This window comes from Macaca mulatta, chromosome 1, assembly GCF_049350105.2.
Source record: "Macaca mulatta isolate MMU2019108-1 chromosome 1, T2T-MMU8v2.0, whole genome shotgun sequence".
In the NCBI taxonomy this organism is placed as follows: Eukaryota; Metazoa; Chordata; class Mammalia; order Primates; family Cercopithecidae; genus Macaca; species Macaca mulatta.
In genome coordinates, this window is record NC_133406.1 from 123,663,050 (window position 1) to 123,683,898 (window position 20,849).

At 45.8% G+C, this 20,849-nt stretch overlaps 1 protein-coding gene across 5 annotated transcripts in view; it reads left to right on the plus strand.

Moving 5' to 3' along the window:
- IGSF3 (immunoglobulin superfamily member 3) overlaps window positions 1-20,849 on the plus strand; it is a 93,492-nt gene that overhangs the window by 47,420 nt on the left and 25,223 nt on the right. For 2 of the 5 annotated variants that reach the window (XM_015149009.3, XM_015149018.3), the window contains exons 3-8: window positions 4,152-4,529; window positions 6,394-6,804; window positions 12,272-12,661; window positions 14,051-14,110; window positions 16,576-16,977; window positions 20,217-20,621. In XM_015149009.3, coding sequence (XP_015004495.1) covers window positions 4,152-4,529; window positions 6,394-6,804; window positions 12,272-12,661; window positions 14,051-14,110; window positions 16,576-16,977; window positions 20,217-20,621 — 2,046 coding nt within the window. The remainder of the gene's footprint in view (window positions 1-4,151; window positions 4,530-6,393; window positions 6,805-12,271; window positions 12,662-14,050; window positions 14,111-16,575; window positions 16,978-20,216; window positions 20,622-20,849) is intronic. The other 3 variants (XM_015149024.3, XM_077950387.1, XM_077950380.1) reach the window with 2 other exon arrangements.

Here is a 20,849-nt window from a genome sequence, read left to right on the forward strand (position 1 = left end):
GTCAAGGCTGCAGTGAGCTCTGATTGCACCACTGCACTCCAGCCTGGGTGCCAGAGTGAGACCCTGTCTCAACAACAACAGAAAGATGCCTGGGGTTGACATTATCTGAAGGCTTGACTGAGTACTGAGGCTGGAGAATCTACTTCCAAGGTGGAATCTACTTCCAGTCACATGCTAGCAAGTTAGTGCTGGCGGTTGGCGGGAGGCCTCACGTGGTCCTCCCCATACGGCTGCTTTGATGTCGTCATAACATCGTGCTTGTCTTTTTATGACTTAGCGCTGGAAGTCACATTCCACCATTTGTGCATTTCCTACTGGTCACATAGGTCAGTCCTATTTAGTGCACAGGGCAAGGTCTGAGAGGGGAGTAGTGCTGACTGCCCATGCCCTCTCCTGGTGCATGCTGCTCCCAGCACCCAGAAGCTCTCCTAACTGCATTATTTAGGGTTTTCATATGGGGTTTCATTACATGGGTATGACTGATGAAATCACTGACCAGTATCTATATAAAAGATACTACAGTAGTGAATACAGAAGAAATTTTATATAGCAAATATGCATTATTTTTATTTTTGGCAAAAATTTTTTTCTAGTTATTAAACTGGTACATACTCATTGCAGAGGACTGGGGGAGGGAGTAAAATATTAAGAAAAAAATAAAAATCACTTGCCATCCTGTCACCTAGTATTTTCTTTCTAGTTCTTTTCATGCAGTTGTATATAACATTTTGATCTTTCTTTTTATATTACAGAAGTCATGTTTGCTTATTGCAGAGTAATCCAAAGAGTACAGAATGTCTAAAGTTTAAAAAGTTAATAAAAAAAAAAAAAAAGATCCTTGCCTGGGAGGAACCTTCTGTTGTAGGTTGAGAGGGGAGATAGAGGGGCTGTGGGTCAGAGGATGCCCTGATCAGGGTTGTGGGCCTGTGTCTCTTTGGAGGCAGCAGAGGTCTGCACAGCAGGGTATTACCATTAGAAGGAAATGGGGAGGGGGTGGGTATGTGGAAAGGGAATTAAACTGCCAAGAAGAAAACATTTATTTTTATTGTTATGTTGAGAAGCATTATTTTCAGGGGTCAGAAGCCCTTTGTGGGGCAGAGGGAAATTAAGGACATATTTAATAAACAGGTGCAGCTGAATGTGTGTGGTTGAAGTGCAGTCCAGTAGTTAGTTATTTGTCCAGGTTGTTTATAACCTGCTTCCGGCCTAGGCAAGTTGATTTGACCCTGCTGTCCTGGCTCATTCAGGCCACTTAACACTGTTTATCTTTGGGTGGGGAGGACATTGATGATCCGCTGGCCAAGTGCCTTTGTAAAGTCTGTAAATAGGATGCATTCTGGTTAAACTCATTATTGCATCACAAGAGCCAGTATCTGATGGGTCTCAGCTGTTTTCTTTTGCACTGGGGAAGACTAGAGGAGAATGAAACTTTCTTGAACCAGGGATTGGGTCTCTACCAAAGAGAGAAGCTTAAAGCTAGTGAGAGCCTTAAGATATTTCATTTGAGCACTTCGCTGGCACCATGTAGGTAGAGACACTTTAAAGTAACAGTGCTTTGCTACACCTGATTTTAATCATCTGTGGAGCTTTAAAAATAATCCTAATTAGTCCTAAGACCAGTTATGTCAGGTGGGGTCCAGGCACTGTTAGGTTTTAAAAGCTCCCCAGGTGATTCCAATGTAGGTCCAGGATTGAGAAGCAGTCCTTGAAGATGCTGGTGTACCCTGACCTGCCTCCAGCCTTCTTTGCAGGAGATGGATGGGGGTTGGTTGTAGTTGCTCTGTCACAGAACACTGCAATTCACAGGATACCTAATGTTATGAATGTAGTTAAATTGTTTGCAAAATGTTCTGTGTTTCAGGAATACTGCAAATATTTGATTCAAATGTCACCATATATGTGTGTGTGTATATATACAGTCATGGGTCACTTAATGATGGGGATATGTTTTGAGAAATGCATCATTAGGCAATTTCATCCTGTGTGAACATCACAGGGTGTATTTTAACAAACCTAGATGGGATATATATTTTCATTTATACATTTTCATATGGAAAATCAAATGTCCCAGCACTGTTACTGAATATCAGTCATTTCCCCTACTTGATCTGCCATGCCAATATTAAGTGCCATATACTAGATCTCTATATATGCTCCGTTATAATCTTACAGGATAACTGTTGTACATGTGTTTCCTCATTGACTGAAATGTTACTCAGTGCATGACTACATATAGCGAAAATGTTATACAGCATATTTTAACATACTGATATTACTAAAGAGTTGTCCTCATGGTGACTTTAAATATCATAATTAATGCCATCAACCAGAATATATCAAATAAATTCACATACCACTTGTTCTGTTTCCTTCCCCTGCCAATTTTTTATTTTTCCTGATTCTGCTGAAGCAAGGATGGGTTCTGTGTAAGATTTTGTTTGTGAGGAAAGGTTCTGCGTGAATTAAAGTTTTGCGAGCCATGGGCGTTTCATTGTATGGGCCGTTTTGAGGTCTGTCATCTTGCAGATTAGATCAGCTTACACCGAGGCACAGTACCCTGCTGAGCTGGGCTGAGAGCTTCACTCCACTAGTATTCGAGCTGTCCCGGCTGTTCACCAGCTGGATCCACTTCAGATAGGCATAGCCGGGGCAGCCGCCATTCCCATTTGTGGGGGAAAAGGGAAGCTATCACAAGAATGGGCTGCAGCTGTGGGAGGACATGGGCGGCCCAGTGATGGTGTCATTGTCAAGAGGCCTTTGAAATGTCCTTAAGCAGTCATTGGCCAAATCCTGTCCTCTATGGATCCAGAGCCACAGAATGTTCCAGCCAAAAGATATCTTAGCCAGCAGCTCTTTATTGAGGACTGATTGTGGGCTAGGCTGTGTGCTAGGGGCTTTACAGATGTTATTAGATCTTCTCAATAACCCTATGATGCACACATTATTATCCCCATCTTACAGATGAGAAAACTGAGGCTTAGAGAGGTTAAGTAGCTTATCCAAGATCACAGTTAATAAATGACAAAGCCAGCATCGGAACCCATGCTAGTCCTCTCCAAAGCCTTCTTCTTAGAAATCATTTGATAGATGAGGAGATCAAGGTCTGGAGAAGAAAAGCAACTTGTTTGAGATGACACAACCAGCTCTAATTGGTGGCAAAGCTGTGCCTAGAACTCACCTGCACTTTTCACAACCTGCAGTGCGTGACCTCTGCCCAAAGGGAGAGGCAGGGGTGTGCCCCCTCCCACCTTCTGAGTGACCCAGGCACAATCAGTGTTGAGTTGGCATGAAATGAGAAATTAAACTCACCATGCCACTTTAAGAAGAACATGGAGAAGGCAGGCAGAGTGACCTTGGAGAACGCTATCTCAGCCAGAAGGCAGGAGGTCAGCGGGGGAATCTGAGTGGGAAACTCAAGGGTAGCCTGACTGTCCTTGTCATAGGTTTAGCTGGGCACTGTCCCCTTTGTCAATTTGTGGGAGTCTGGGCATCAGGGATCTGCTTCAGCCCTTCACATTAGTATTTGGGCGTGCTCAGCTTAAAACGATAGCAGTCTGCAGGAGCTCAGCTCTGCCTCTGTTTATGGAGGGAAGAGAAACTAAGGAATGCTCCTTGGGAGTGGTATAGGGGAGCAGCCACATGGGAAAACGAAGGGTGTGGCACCAGAAAAAAGGTGCTCCCAGGACTCCCTCCCACCAGCGCTCGGACCAAGGAAGAAGCATTTAATTTCAACCAGATTTCTAGACGGTTGCTTTTATTTGTTTTCATCTGAATTTGTGCCAAGGATTCAACTTTTCCTGCTCGTTTTATTAAAAACTTTATAAACAGCATTAATAAATAGATATAAAACTGCCACATAAATGACAAATAGAGGGACTAAATGAAATTCCCAAGGGTCAGCTGTTGAATAAGTAACAAAAGCACATCTTGGCATGATCAAATTCCCATATATGCAAATTAGGGACCGTGCTTTACCACAGAGTGTTTTAATTAATATTTATAAATCACAGAGCGCCTTTGAAAGGGCCAGTAAGCTATTTATATTATTATCATGTCACACAAATAACAAACCCTTTGGAGACTGCTGCCTACTTTGCATTTTGGTCTGAGAAGTGAGTGAGCATGTTGCCTGTGTTTTCTCTCCCTCGTAGGTGTGGTGTCAGCACAGCGGCAGGTCACCGTTCAGGAAGGACCCTTGTACCGCACGGAGGGCTCCCACATCACCATCTGGTGCAATGTGAGTGGCTACCAGGGACCTTCGGAGCAGAATTTCCAGTGGTCCATTTACCTGCCTTCATCTCCAGAGCGAGAGGTGCAGATCGTCAGCACCGTGGACTCTTCCTTCCCCTATGCCATCTACACCCAGCGCGTCCGCGGAGGGAAGATCTTCATAGAAAGAGTCCAGGGGAACTCAACCCTATTGCACATCACAGATCTTCAGGCCCGGGATGCCGGGGAGTATGAATGCCACACACCCAGCACTGATAAGCAATACTTTGGGAGTTACAGTGCAAAGATGAACCTAGTGGGTAAGGAGATGCTGTCTTCGCATGGCCCGCATCTGGCCTGACTCAGTTCTTTAGTAGTGTAATTTTGCTTTATGCCATGCATTTGACTTTAAAAAAGTCCCCAAAATCCCCACATATTTTAGGGGTCAACAGATAGCACAAGTAAACTAAATTTCTTTAGTTTACTAATAGGTGGTTGAGGGTGAAACTTTAAAAAGGTCTAATGCAGATGTTAAGAATTTCATAAGTTAACACTGTAACTGGTGAAAAGGGATATGAAAATATAAGGCAAGATGTTTGTGGTTGATGATCTGAATGACAAGGAAGATGAGACGTATGACATCAGTTGGAAGAGAGGAGAAACCTCTCAGAAGGATAGGCCTTTGGGCAGCTCTGAGACCCACGGGGCACTGCTGAAGCAGGAAGCACATGTGGCTGTGGGTCCTTGCTCAGACCTCGTACATTGCAGGTCCTTTGGCTCCATGCGTAAGCACTATGAACTGGCTGTCTCCCTTGTTGCTCCTTAATGCTGAAGGAAACATGAAGAAGAGGGATGCAGGAGCTTCCAATGTGGGCAGCCCTGGTCATAGTGTTTGTCAGTGTCAAAGGGTTAACCATATCAAGGCTGTTCTGTTTTTCTGCCTATCTTAATTTCTAGTTTTTATTATCACAATTAAGCAATGGGTTTTCCTTTTTCTTTCTCTAACAAGTCTATGTCCCAGCAGGAGACCTTGTGTGTGTGTGTGTGTGTGTGTGTGTGTGTGTGTGTGTGTGTGATGGAGTTTTGCTCTTGTTGCCCAGGCTGGAGTGCAATGGTGCAATCTTGGCTCACTGCAACCTCCACCTCTTGGGTTTAAGCAATTCTCCTGCTTCAGCCTCCCGAGTAGCTGGGATTACAGGCATGCACTACCACACTGAGCTAATTTTGTGTTTTTAGTAGAGACGGGGTTTCTCCATGTTGGTCAGGCTGGTCTTGAACTCCCGACCTCAGGTGATCCGCCTCCCTCAGCCTCCCAAAGTGTTGGGATTATAGGTGGGAGCCACCGCACTCGGCCGTTCCCAGCAGGAGACCTTTAAGACCCAATCCTTGGGTGAGAACAGGGAGAAAGCACATACTAGTTGTGACTAAGGTACTCTCATCAGACAAAGAGGTGGTGCTATTTAATCTCCAGAAAGATGCAAGCAAGGATCAGGGTATGATTCTGACCAAGAGATCACAGAGAAAATCTCTTCTCTTGCCGGAATCTCTCCAGACTGTGGCTTCCTTCCAGTGAGGACCCCTTGATGGATGAATTACGTGAAAATTAAACATACTAAAAATAGGGTATGATGATGATTTTTTTCTGCCAAAAATGGTTTTTTAAAAAAAATTGTCTTCCTGGGGCTGTACTGCTGAAGTAAGTTACAGAATTGGGATGTGGGAAGGAGAGAAAGGGGAAAATAAGGATGTTGTATAGAAATGTAAAACTAAAAGTTCCAGGAGGCATTTCCATTTGAGGATCAGTCAGAAGTGAAGTTAAAGTATCTCAAAGCAGTGCCAGAATGAACAACAAATGTTATTTGACCTGTGAGACAATTGTTTAAAGACAGTATTTTCAGGGAGTTCATTTATTATATAATATGAAATACACCCCATGTTTCATCCAAGTGTTATTAAAATACCAAACAGGTAGGTGTAAGCACCAAAATAATGCATTTCCAAATCCAAACAGAAAACTTTCTGTTTATGTGCATTTGGGGCTGTCTGTGACCTTGAATGGATGGTTCAAGGATGACTGTTAGAGATGCAGGGCAGTGACGCCTGCATGGAATGGGAGCTTAGGCCCTGGGAGTCTCAGATTCTGTGGCTTTGTGACTGCACTCTCGGGACATTTCTGTGTTGCAGTGATCCCAGACTCCCTGCAGACCACTGCCATGCCCCAGACTCTGCACAGAGTGGAGCAGGACCCGCTGGAGCTCACTTGTGAGGTGACCTCGGAGACTGTTCAGCACAGCCACCTGTCTGTGGCCTGGCTCCGGCAGAAAGGTGGCGAGAAGCCCGTGGAGGTCATCTCCCTGAGCCGAGATTTCATGCTTCACTCCAGCAGCGAATATGCCCAGAGGCAGAGCCTGGGGGAGGTGCGGCTGGACAAGCTGGGGAGGACCACCTTCCGCCTCACCATCTTCCACCTGCAGCCTTCCGACCAGGGCGAGTTCTACTGCGAGGCTGCTGAGTGGATCCAGGATCCGGATGGGTCATGGTATGCTATGACCCGAAAGCGTTCCGAGGGAGCCGTGGTCAACGTCCAGCCAACTGGTCAGTCTCTCTGAGCCTCTTGTCCTGTCCTTTACCTGGTGGTGAAGGCTGTCAGATACTGGGAGGATGTGGAGACTCCTTCTTTGGGGGCCTCTACCAGGACAGCTGGTTTTCATGTGAAGTTAAAACTGATCTCCTGTGCAGCCGGAGGGAGCTGAGGGATGTGCAGGACAGGGGTATCCTAAGACCTGAGTCACAGGCAGGTGCTGCACAGACTGAATCCTGCTTAGAGACATGCTTTCTCTGACCTACATGGTGTTTACACTTTTTTGAATTAGAAACTCATGTTAAAAATTGGGAGATTTCTGAGAAACTATTTGTATTTTAAAACTCTGGGTTTTCATTCCCATTAGCCACAGTTGCTGCTCCTTTTAATGATGTTGCTTTCCTCAGGTGCCCATCTGGTTTCATTTGCAGAAGACATTTGAGATAATGAGACTTCCATCCAAGGTCTAACATTATGAACTAGAGAAGTTTTGTCATAAATTATTATTTTTTATCTAGTAATAGTCTTTGGTGATATTTTGTAATTTCCAAAATACTTTATCACATATTACTTCACCATCTCCCAGACGTTCTGTGAGGTGAGTAGGTGGTAGTATTTCTATTTTGCAGGTGAGGATGCTGAATGCAGATTACTTTATGTTGGGGCTCAGGAGGAGTCATAGGGCATGTTGATAAGGCCAGTCTGAGAGTACCAGTTTCCACTCTAGATGTTTTCTTAAGGCCTGGAAGGGGTCCTGAGGAGGTTGTGTGATGTCTTTAGAGCTAAGGCAAAATGATGGTGGCATAGCCAGCTGAAACCCTAGGGCCCTGGCTCCTCTTGGTATCTCCTGTGGTCCCAGACTCTATCTCCCCAGGTTCCTGAGCCCACCAAGCTCCAGGCCAAAGCTGATGGCTGTCGCTGGCTGCCTCTGCTGGGCTGAGGGCAGGTTCTCACATGGGCCTTCAGTTCCCCCAGCTTTGGTGGAGCGTGGCTGTTGTGCCATCACTAAGTTGCGATGAGTGGCTTGAAAGCCTTTCCTTGTGCGGTTGCTCACTTCTGGTGAGGACTGTGGTGGTTCTGGTGAGTGAGTGGAGGTGTGGCTTTTGGGAAATGAGCTGGGGAGTCCCAGTACAGGTGGGGTCCCTCTTCAGGACCTGTCTCTTGGACTCCCTGTCCCATTTGCTGCAGTCAGTTGTCTGGGTCTTTGCATACTTTCTCTGCCATTCTAGAGTAATGCTTCAGACTCAGCTAACAGTACACATTTTGGGGCTTCATCCCAGAAGTCTTCATTTGGAGGCTCCTGGGATGGGACCTGGGAAGCTGGATTTCTGGCACACTTCCCAGGTAATTCTTCTGCTATCTATATTTTTTTCAAGGCAAAGCTTCTAGGGCAGAAGCAATTCTCTGGACATCATTTTAATAAGTCATCTAATGTATGTGAGATCTTTTACCATAGGGGTTGGGTTCCCGGATGGGGAGCACTTTATCTGCTCTGTAGGACATTTAGCAGCTTGTGGATCTTTCAGTATTAAAAAATCTATCCAAGGGGCTTTACTTTATATTTATCCTTTCCCTTCCTGGATAGTTTTAAGATCAGCTTCAAAAGTTTGGGCCAAATTTTGAGTCTTAATGCTTTTAAATTAGGTTGCATCGGTTAATCTTCTTTATTTTAATCTTACCAATTTGGAATTAGAACTTTTTTAGTTTACCCTGAAAATGTATCTAGACTAAGCCAGCAGATGGAAAACTAAGTGCAAAAAAAGTTGATGACTTCACTCTGCATTCCTGTGCTGCTTAGGTTCAGCAGTTGCATCTCCAACTCTACCCTTCTCTTAGTTCGTTTCAGTAAACGTGTAGTTAGTCTCCACAGCATTGAAGGTGTGGTGGTGATAGGCATTAGGGGCTTCAAAGATGACTAGCACTGGTCCTTGCACTTAGGCAGACCTGAGAACCAATGACCAAGTAGAATGTGCTAAGTGCATTGATAGCATTTGTATAGAGTGCTCTGGGAATACCGGAAATAGGAAGTGTTCTTGCAACCATAAGTTTTCTCTGAATGGGATGGTTGATAAGACAAATCCAGGAACGCCAATAAGTTTCTTGACTTGAACTGAGTCTGGAAGCTTAAGGAGTCAGCAGGAGGAGAAGCATAAAAGTACAAAAGTGTTTGATATGTTTGGCAAGCAGAAAGAAGTCAAGTATGACTAGTTCCGGATGTTGAGTTCTGGATGTGCGTGATGAGAAGAAAGGCAGCTGGAAGCCCCAAATGCTGTAGTGTAGAGCTGGGGCTTGACTCTGTGGGCCAAGAGTTTTCAAGCTGTTCTTGGAATCCTGGGAGCCCCTTAAAGGTGCCTAGGAGGTTAGACATGGGTGTGCGTGGGTGTTCATGTGCATTTGTGCACGCCCAGGAGTTCAGGGAGAAGGCATGAGAGGGCCTGGGTGGTCCCCCACTTGCTTCAACTGAATGTTTTCTATGTTGGGTGGCAAGAGATTTTATATGACTAAAAAGTCCCCTTCCTTTGTCCTCTTCTTAATAGTTTGAAAACCTCTGCTGCAGATGGTTGGAGAGGAGGTAGAGATTTTTAAGCAGGGAGTAACAATCAGATCAGGGTTTCAGAAAGAAAAACCCATGGAGGCCACCTGGAGGTTGATTAAATCCATTGGGTCTGAAGTCAAGAGACCAGGTAGAAAAGAGCTAATAAGAGCTATGGCTAGGTCAGTGGGTGCCAGAGGCGAAAGAATAAAGAGCACAGTGGAAGGAGGGGTCCAACTGGCTAGAAGCCCAGGGGCTGGGGCTGGGGCTCCGGGGGTTCCTTGAACTGTGGAAGGGAAGGAACAATAATGAGGACATGCGGGACCTTTGCATTTGTGGCAGCATTGGCTGTCTTTTGTGTTTGTAAATTCTAATGAAAGAGCCCATCCATCAGGTAGACTCTGATAGAGATACTTAGTATGCGAAACACCCATTGAGTCCTCAGACATAGGGGTCTGGGGCTCAGAGACTGGGCCTGAGAGTGATCAGGGCCCCAGAAGAACCCATGGGGTAAAAATGGGACAGGGCCTGGGAGAACAGTAGCAGTAAGGTGATCAGAGAAGCAGGTGAGAGGGAGTGTGGAACAGAGTAGGCAGGCCAGCAAGAAGAGGAGCAGGAGGGAAGGTATCATGGAGCAGGCTCAGAGGCCTCAACCCACTTGAGGAAAGCCTTTGGTTGGGATGCGGGTAGGGAAAGGGTGGATCATTCGTGACATTTGCTGTCAGTGAAGCCTAATTTCAGTGAGTTGAAGTGGAAGGGGTATTGGAAAAAGCACAGGTCAGTTTCTAGAGATGTAATTGACTGGGCATAACCAAGGGCAGAAACGGGGGTGATGTACTGTAAATCTTGTGTCTTCAACCTGGGAACATGAAGATGTCACCACAGCATGGGGGGATTCCCCTGAGATGAGAAGCATCTTTGGCTGCTGAAAGAAGAAAGCCAGAGTTACAGCCAGGCTAACGTAGAGCAGTGGAAAGGTCTGAGGTCTAGGGTACCCCTTGCACACCTCCAGTGGTGTTTATGTGGAACGAGTGCTTTTCTGTCATTGATGTCGGGTTATAAATAATTGGGTTGACCTGAGAGATAATATCCAGCAGATAACACGAGCACTGTCCCATACGGGTGTGTGCATCTAGGCAGATGGTGGCAGAGAGAAATGTGCTTCCTTCAATCCATGCCTCTTAAGACTTGTCCCTTGGGAGCTGGAAGCTGTGACAGCAGCTACTTCATTGGAGGGGAGGCCCTGGAGTTGATGAGGTGGTTTTCCCTGTCAGGAAGTTTGGCTGCTAGAGGAAGTGGTTAGGTCACTGGAAAAAAAGGGGTGTTTGCAGCAGGACACCAGCCTATGTAGGAGGGGAGGGGCTGGAGAGCCTGAGGAGTGGGAGGGGTAAAACTGAGCTGGGGCTGGAAAAGAGGAATGTGGATGCCGCTCATGTGTGATTCTTACGTTTTCTTGGGAAACAGAATCCTCATCTGCTTGAAGAGCGCCTAGGACGGGATGAATGGGCAAGATCTTGAAGACAGTGGGAAAGGCTAGAAATGCCAGTCTAGGGAAGGCAGGCAAGGTCGGAGCTAATGACTCCACATGGAATTCAAACGTCTGTGCCATGGGATTTTGCCCCCTCAGTGTTCTTTTTAGAGGAACAGAGCTAGAACTGGGCGGTGGTCACAGCTCCAGTCTCTAACCCTTAACTCCGTTTTCTTCCCCCGACTTCTGCCCTGGGTGCCTATGAGATACGATAGCTATCTCATGAGATTAATAGCCACTGTACACTGGTACACAGGTTGTGGTGATGCTGTTAGTGGTGATGAGCCCCTCTTTGGTCACCCCCTCGTGCCTGGTTAAACACCCAGCTCAACAAAAATTAGCCGGATGTGGTGGGTACTCGGGAGGCTAAGGTGGGAGGATGGCTGGAGCCTGGGAAGTCGAGGCTGCAGTGAACCATGATCATGCCACTACACTCCAGCCTGGGCAACAGAGCGAGACCCTGTCACGATAAATAAGTAAATAAACAAACATTTAAAAATTAATAAATAAAAATTTAAAAAACACCTAGCTCTTTGGAGGTTGCTTGGGTTTAGTAATCATTTCACAGGCTGCTTGGCTTTCAGCGTAAGTAGGTACTTTCCCACTAAAGTACCTACTAAGTACTTACTAAGTGGGAAAGTACCTACTAAGGTTTAACCAGACGTGAGTACTTAGTAGGTACTTTCCCACTAAAGTAGGTACTTTCCTACTAAAGTAAAAGTACTTAGTAGGTACTTCGGTGGGAAAGTACCTACTACCACTGAAATCTGCCTGAAGATTTGGTCTGACAGGTGGTAAACTAGTGAACAGACATTTGTTTTCATTTTTTTCTGTGTAATTCTGTTAGGTTTTGTCATACTTACATCTTATTTCTAGTATTCACATGGCGGGGGCTAGAGAGGGAATTTTAATATAGTCATCCTTGAGCATTTGTTAGGATTGGGCCAGCACCTAGGCCGCTCTGTAGTTTTCTCCCACAGACCTCAGTGGGGTGAGTCTTACAATATCTGCTGAAAATGTTTATAATGCTGTTGCTTAAACAGAGTTCTGGGTGCATATATCAAGGCTATATCTTTGTAATCTACCATTCGAATGATATTAGTAGCTTCTCACTGACCTGGGGGTCTCATCTAAGATATCTAAAGCTTCCGACTGATCCCCATTGGTCTTCACTGGGGTAACAGTTTGCTTAGACCGTCTGGGCTGAACTAGTTTTGAAATCTCTGTGATATTCAGAGGTTTCTCTAGGCCTCAGAGAACCTGGGTCTGAGTTATTTTTCTCACAAGCTAAGCACTGTGGTCCTCCCCGCGGTTAGTATTGTAAAGAAGAGGAAGGGTAGTGGGAATGTGCTGATGTGGTTTACTTGGCTGGGGCCCTCATTTACCCAGGATATGTCTCTTTTCTAACTTGTTCTCTCAGACAAAGAATTCACTGTTCGGCTGGAAACAGAGAAGCGGCTGCACACAGTGGGAGAGCCGGTGGAGTTCAGATGCATCCTGGAGGCTCAGAATGTCCCCGACCGTTACTTTGCTGTCTCCTGGGCCTTCAACAGCTCGCTCATCGCCACCATGGGCCCTAACGCTGTGCCTGTCCTCAACAGTGAATTTGCTCACCGGGAAGCCAGGGGACAGCTTAAAGTGGCCAAAGAGAGCGACAGTGTCTTTGTGCTGAAGATCTACCACCTCCGCCAGGAAGATAGCGGGAAATACAACTGCCGGGTGACTGAGCGAGAGAAAACCGTGACCGGGGAATTCATTGACAAGGAGAGCAAGCGTCCCAAGAACATCCCCATCATAGTCCTCCCCCTTAGTAAGTAGAGAGATGTGCTGCGTTCTTCTCCTTTGGCTCAGCATGATTTAGGAGAGGTAGGGGAAAGAGAATAGCATGGGGAGGGTGAGGGGAGGGCAGGTGTAAGGAACCCTTGAGGTAACGCAGAGCTGGGGGAAAACCGTTGAGCCTCTCTTCCCTGTGTAGCCCACCTGCCTACAGTTAGCAGGCTCCCCATAGCAGAGGATCAGGATCAGGGGTGTGTTGGCAGGCCAGGGCTGGGCATAGGCCTATCTGAGTGCTAGCAGCCCTGTGCATACACAAGCAGTGCCAGCTCAGCTTGGAGGGAAACCAGGAATCCCAGAAAACTGTTTGCTCCTGTGTGGGAATCAAGTCCCAGAAGAAGTAGGTAGATGCCTGCCTTGAAATCTCACTTAAGGAGAATTGATCTTTTATGGGAGGATTTTAAATCATAAAGTATATTATTAAGAATTTGCCATCTGGGTTTTTCAGGTATAAAGGCTGGCATTTCCCTAAATGGCTCTTCCCTGTTGAAATTGCATTTCTAAACGTCAGTGGGTGGGACCTCTCACATCTTCCTGGAGCATAGCCTTTTAAGCTTAGCTGATTTCTGAGGCTGCCTCAGTGGGCTCCCAGCTTCCATGTAGACTGGCCTTGTGTGGGTGGGTAGCGGCCATTGCTAGGGATTCCAGAAACTACTGATGTTTGCTTGTGTTGTGTTTAAACATTCATATTATCAAGATATTCTTATTAATCTCATTCTCCCATAGTTATGTTTTTAGTAAAAAGAATAAAAACTTATAATGCTCTGATTTTAAACAAATGGTAAAGTTTTAAGACTAACCTTTAACCTTTTCTCAGCTGCTCAAACTATTCTTTCTCTAAGCCTTGTAATAATTTCCTTTACATTTTTGTTTATATGTTTTAATATTGAAAAGATTTCTCTTCAAGTGTGAAGTAAAAAGTAGCCACAGGGGTCATCTTGTCCTCTTGCCACTCTTTTCTTCTTTTCTCATCAACTGGATTATTTTCTTTTATGCTTATTATTATTTTGTTAAAAACCATACACATACATGTCTAATTATCTTGAAATTCTTTTGTTTCTTAGCCTTTCCCCCCACTGCAATGCCTAGCATGGTGCTTTGCATAGAGTAGGTGCTCGCTGAATACTGTACAATTGAAATTATTGAATTGAATGCCCACTGTCTTTACTATTTTCCTGTCAGTCTGTGCTTGCCTTAACCACGGACTCTCTACTTTTAAATCTGCAACTAATTCCTCATTGTTTTCTAAGGATCAAGTGAAGGGCAGCCACGCTGTTTACTTCCTATATTTTTTGTACTAAGATTTCCCCCAACCCCTTCTAAGAACTTGTTTGATGATCTGTGGCCTGCTATATTGCTTTTCCAGCAGATAACTGGGTAGTTAAAGTCCCCCAGCACCACCAGATCCTGTCCCAAGGCCACTTGGGTAAGTCTACCGAAGAACAACAACAATCACATCGGTAATGGTGATAATGCCTTGGATTTTAATGGCGCTTTTCCTCCAAAGAGACCAAAGTGCTTCTGCATATATCATCTCCTTCTCCGCTCCCACCTCTTAAATCCTTGTAGAGGCTAATATGATATCCGCCTAATGAATGAAGAAATCAGAGCACCACACAGGAAGTGACAGAGCTGATTGTTCAATTAGTGGTTGAGCTTGCATTGCATTAGGAAATATTTGCTTCTAACTCCAAACCCACCGCCCTGCGCTTAGCCTGTGCTACACCATCAACCTCCTGATTTGAAATTTCATTTGTGAACGTGTACTCAGTTTTTCATTAGTTCTGTCCTAGTTTTCACTTAATCCAGAGAGTTTAAAATTGTCGGCTGCCTTGTCTCAGGCCTGGAAATCCCCGTAAATAGTGTTAGTGGGTAGTGAGGCACTAGGTCTGTAGTTGCCTTTGCCTCAGCTGCTATAATAAAATAACATTTCTTCTTGTAGCCCCACATGCTAACTATGTGGGTTTTCCAGGCTTGCTCAAGCAACAGAGCACCACCAAACAGTAGCCCTTACAATAAATGAGCCAGGACGTGCATAAGCGTCCACTGGGATGACAGTAGTGGATGGGAGTGAGGTCCTACAAGTCATTCTTCTGCTTAAGACAAGTGAAAGAATTTTCTTCCTTGATGCTGAAGTTGCCCTTTTAATCCCTTATTTTGAATTGATAACAGTGGGGATGAGTCTTTAATCTAAAGAGGAATATTGTTGTTATTAATGATGAGGAAAAATAATTACCTCATCTAATCCTCTCAGTGTCATGCCCTAAGAAGTAGGCACTATTAGTATCTCCATTTTGCACATTGGAAATGAGAGCTTTGGTAGGTTAAGGAAGAACCACAGGATTACAGAGTTAGGAAGTTTCCAAATCCATCCTCTTAACCATTAGTGCTATACATGGTGACGGTTCAGGAGCCTGATCATCTCTGTGAATCGTCCTGGTATGACTCCTGGGGGAGGTTGCCCTCCTGGGAAAATTGCTATTCCCTGCCCTATCCACACCTTTTATTTTTCACATAAAACAAGCAAATCCAGAATGGGTAGCAGGCATCCTCGATATAATAAGAGCTACATGCTGAGTCTCTGTGCTCGTCTTTGTTTCGGCCTGTTGGGGAAATAAAGGAGAGAAAAGCTTTGATTCAAATGCATTGTTATGTGTATGTGTGTGTCTTCTCTTGGTAATTGGGTGTGCCTCTTAAAATCTGGGATTTGATTTAATTAATTGGTTTAAAATTATTGCATGTATTTCATGTGGGTGGTACCCAAAAATTGGAGCCAAATTAGTTACTTTGTGTTCTTTAATACTTACGGGCCTTCTGAATTCCATATAGATAATTATACAAAATACTATATGCATAATTAAAACAATTAGGCTCTCTGTGATGGTTATAAAAACAAAGAGTTATGGGGAATAGTAAAATTAATCATGATCATGATGACCAGTTTATGAAAACCTACTGTGTGTTAGGTGAATCTACGTGTCATCTCATTTACTTTGTAATATTTAAAGAATTCTGCAATTAAAGGTAGCTCTCTGTCTTACAGAAGAAGAGGCTGAGGCATGTCGAGTTTAAATAACTCGATTGAGTGAATTCAGATAGTTAAGTGAGCAGCAGAGGCTAGATGAGACAGGGAAGGGAGTGGAATCCTTATCCCAAACTTTTGATTTGCAGAATGTTTCTAGACAGAGAGCAAAGGAGCCCCAGGGTTGACTAGACAGGCAGGAGAGTGGTGGATGACGAGCTGCTTGCTTTGTTTTATTCCTGTGTGTTAATGAAAGAATGAAAGCCCGCTCCCCACACACTCTGCAAAACTAGACCATCTGTGCTCCCTTATTGCCCACACTTAAGCACACGTTATCGTCCAAATACTTCCTATCGGGTTTTTTTTTTTTCCTATTTACTAAATTGTCCTGAAGGACTCAAATGGCACATTATGAATGTTCAGCTTTTATTTGACTGCTGGAGTACCGAATGGTAGGAAGAGTGAAGTGAAGTAGGATTTTGGAGTTACTCGTCTTGCTGAAAATTCAACTTGAAAAACCTGGAACTCCAGCTGAATAGATTACCCGATAAATTGTTTTATGCCCTGAACATCATGCCACTATGTTGTATTTCTTAGGTTCTTATTCAGTCTCAGGTCTTAGAACCTTGTTATCCCAGTCCTCTGCACACGGCAAAGAACATCCTAGATGATCAGATCTAAAATCCCAGGGAGCGACGCCCAGAGCCAGCCAGGGCTTGCAGCAGCTAGTGTCAGAGTGTTTTTGACCCTCCGAGGCTCACCGTACCTGAATGTGATTCCATTTGCACCCCTCCTCCTGTTTCCTCTGTGGGGAGGGCGCCGTGGAGACCGTTAAAGCCTCCAGTGTGTTTCTCTCTCCCTCTTCCTAGAGAGCAGCATCTCCGTGGAGGTGGCCAGCAATGCCAGCGTCATCCTTGAGGGCGAGGACCTGCACTTCTCCTGCAGCGTCCGCACGGCAGGCAGGCCGCAGGGTCGCTTCTCTGTCATCTGGCAGCTCGTGGACAGGCAGAACCGCCGCAGCAATATCATGTGGCTAGACCGGGATGGCACCGTGCAGCCAGGCTCGTCCTACTGGGAGCGCAGCAGCTTTGGGGGCATCCAGATGGAGCAGGTGCAGCCCAACTCGTTCAGCCTGGGCATCTTCAACAGCAGGAAGGAGGACGAGGGCCAGTATGAATGCCACGTGACTGAATGGGTGCGGGCGGTGGATGGCGAGTGGCAGATTGTTGGGGAGCGCCGGGCCAGCACTCCCATCTCCATCACAGCTCTTGGTGAGTGAGCGGTGGGACTGGCGGTGGGTCTGGCATGGAGACTGCTTCAGTGTCAAACACCTTATCCTGACTTTTGTCAGAGTTCTAGCAGGAAACTGTGGCCAGTCTTTCACATAGAGAGGTTAAAGTACTTTCCTTTATGTCTATTTTGTTTCTTATAAGAGTTTAATTAATTAAGATGGTGCTAGCAGGGTCTAAGGGACCCACAGTGGATGATGGGCTCCTGAGGGATAGCAATAGCTGGGAGCTGTGACTACTCCTAGTCTGGCTGGGAGGGAGTGATGTTATCAGAAGTCTATCCAGGTTAGGGAACCCACCCAACCAAAGTGGTGACCCCAGGTAGAGGAACGTGGCCACTGCCATCCTGGCCTTCAAGAGAGCAGAGGGACTGAGCACTGTGTGGCATGTCTTTCCTGCCCTGCTGCCCAGGGGCCAGCCTTCCTGAAAGTGAGCAGAGAAGGGTACAGAATCACCTGTTGGCATTTATTTAGCATTTACTATGTTCCTGGCTGATCCTTAACACTTAAACTTAGTTGTCCCATTGAATCCCCACCTAGCCAAGTGACAGACACTTTCATTTTATGGAGGAAACTGAGACCGAGACACGTTAAATACTTTGCCTAAGCCTACAAGTTTCTACTACTCAGTGGGGTCCATACCTAACAAAGCTATTCCCTCATTAGCATGGAATGAAAAGATACCTTGAGATTTGCTAAAACCAAAGAAGATTAGATTTGCTTCTCATAGGGTAAAGAGGCTTCTATCAACATTTACCTGCCTGGATAGAATCAGTATATTAAATTTTAAACGACCAGTCTGTGGCTTTGCTGGGAAAGAAACTTGTTATGTGACATCGGTTGTCCTCAGCAACGTTATGTCCCACTCCCTGGGACTGTGTCACCGCTTTCCTTGCAGGTAGGGATGGTGGTGCTTTTGGATACTCCCAGTAAAGATGGCAGCCCCAAGTGGTTTTTGTTGTTAACAGAGTCCTCGATTTTCTTACCCCTCTGAGATTAGAATTACATTTATTTTCTAAAGCTTAGTCCTAAAGATTGACCTGCTTTTTGCAGTAATTATACAGCTCAGATTTCTGTCTTAGAAACTTCTTCCAGTGATTGTGTTTCCTGATTAGCTCAGTTCCTGTGTCCATACTTAGCACTGTGTGGACCCAGTGAAGTGGAACTTGGGGGGCAACTTTTGGATGTCCAGTACTGGTAGTTTTTTGTTTTTTGTTTTTTTTTTACCATCCTGGAAGGTTAGGAATGTCTGATGAGTGATTCGAGTTATGAGGATTGTTTCTCTAGAAGTAATTTATGGTATCAGGTTATCCCCTGAGTTTTTTCTTACTCACCATATGTCTGGTGGTTCTTACAGCCAGGGGCACTGAGAGGCTCTGCCCTGGGATCCGGAGGCCATCACTGTTCACCTGATCTCCACCACTGAGATACCTCTGGCTAGAGCCATAATCAGGTGGCCCAAAGGACTGAACAAGGAAGAATGGGAGGGCACTCTGGACTAATTAAGGTTGTCTTTTCAGTCTAAAGTTAACAATGACACACATGAATTTTCCTATCAGTATAATTAGATGTGGGTCCCAAATGTACAATGGGCCATTATGACTGTTCAGTTAGAGCAGCTTGGGTGCTCTGTGGCCATGGCATGTGCCCGTGTCAGGACTAGACAGTGTCATTTACTTGGAGAAGCACTCTCCCCTTCAGGTGTGAAGGCAGGAGCACCTGCTGTGGGTCCTGTCCCTGAGGTTCTGTCCTACACCACTCTCATGCAACACCTACTACACACAGGTGCACAGTAACCATCACAGGTGCTTCATGTTTAAGGATGGGCTTCTGTGTCGTAAAGTTTTTTAAAGGGTATATAGAGATAGCTTATGAAATCCAAATTGAAGGTCCAGAGTTTTCAGCAAATTGTACCTATTTGCCAACTTAACCTCACCATAGAAAGCCAAAAGATTCATCCTGTGGCCAGTCTTTCACATACAGAGTTTAAAGTACTTTTTTTTAATTTCTATTTTATTTTTTAACAAAATACTTGACAAAATATATCTCATGTGCCAGGTACTATTTGAAATATTTTACAAACACTGATTTATTTAATCTTCACAGGGACTCATTTTACAGATGGGAAAACAGAGGCAGAGAGAAGTTAAGTAACTTGTTTAATGGAAGTTATCAAAGCCTTGGCTGCTGGCTTCAGAGTCTAGGCCTTTAACCCCTGTGTTATGCTTTCCGTGGGTAGAGCAGCCTGAAAAGGCCCCTGGAATCAGTTACATGTGGTTGGAGACTGACTATGTCATTGACTTACTAAGTGCTTGATATTGGGCAATCTATCTAACCTCTCTCTGCATCAGTTTCTACATCTGCAGGAAGAGATGATGAGTCTGCCTGTTCCACAGGGTTGTTTTGGGGATTCAGTGAAGCATGATGAGAGCAAAGCAGCTGGCACCATGCTCACACCTAGATAGTGCTCAATACATACTGGCTACTGTTAGCTTTATGATTGTGATCAATGTATGAATATTAAGCGGTATTTCCAGGCTGAAGGAACTCTGAGGTACTCATATTGAGGAGTCAGTGTTAGGGCTTAGCAGTGCTGCCCATTCAATAAGGAAGATTGAGAGACTCACAGCGGCTGAGACTGCAGAACCCTGCATTTAGGACAATTGTCCCACCCCACTGGAGGTCCCCACCTGCTTTGTTCTTGGATTTCATGAGGGACGCGGGAGAGGGACTGGAGGCCAGTTCCATCTGCTTCCCTTCTCAGCACCAGTGCGCTCGGGGACCGGGAAAAGAGGTGTTGGGGCTGTGTGGTTGTGTTTACCTCCTATGCAATGGAGGAAATTGGCTTTGGGCTTTTCTTTTCCTGTCTTCTCATGGAATCTCAAGACTTCTGGGAGCGACCCTGCCTACATGCAGTCAGTCCCCGAGAGGACTGTGGTGTCTAATTCCAGGGGAGGAGCAAATGCACAAGGATCTCATTGGGAAGGGTTAGGCTAGTGCTGCTCAGGGGGAACTGTGGTGGGCCTCTCTGTGGAGTCTTGGAAACTCTTGGACTGGGCCTCGGCAGGATACTAAAAGCAACACTAGCCTGAGAGTTCAAAAGGGGCCCCGAGAGCCTCTGCTCCACTTTGCTTGCTTTGCCAGCTGCCCCATTGCTGATGTCACGCTGCCCTGAGAAAGCCACGGGCCTCCTCTGGTTGAATCTCTCTGCTCTCTCTCCAGAAATGGGCTTTGCAGTCACAGCCATCTCCCGGACACCGGGAGTGACGTACAGCGACTCCTTTGACTTGCAGTGTATCATCAAACCCCACTACCCTGCCCGGGTTCCCGTGTCGGTGACGTGGCGGTTCCAGCCGGTGGGCACGGTGGAGTTCCATGACTTGGTGACCTTCACCCGGGACGGAGGGGTCCAGTGGGGGGACAGGTCCTCCAGCTTCCGAACCCGAACTGCCATCGAGAAGGCCGAGTCCAGCAACAACGTCCGCCTAAGCATCAGCCGAGCCAGTGACACGGAAGCGGGCAAGTACCAGTGTGTGGCGGAGCTGTGGCGGAAGAACTACAACAACACCTGGACACGGCTGGCGGAGAGGACCTCCAACCTGCTGGAGATCAGGGTGCTGCAGCCAGGTGAGCGCTGCGGACCTGGGGGCTGTGTGTCCATGCTGCCTGAGCAGATGTGAGGGGAAAGGAAAGGTGTGCATGGAGCCCTTAGCATCACTTCCCCCTTTCCCAGCTCTTCATTGAGAGACACTGCAAATCAATAAGAAGTTTTAAGAATCATGCAGTGGACACTTGTATTCCCTTTCCTTGATAGCCAGTTGTCTGACAGCATTTGTTTTCTTCCTCTGTGTGTGT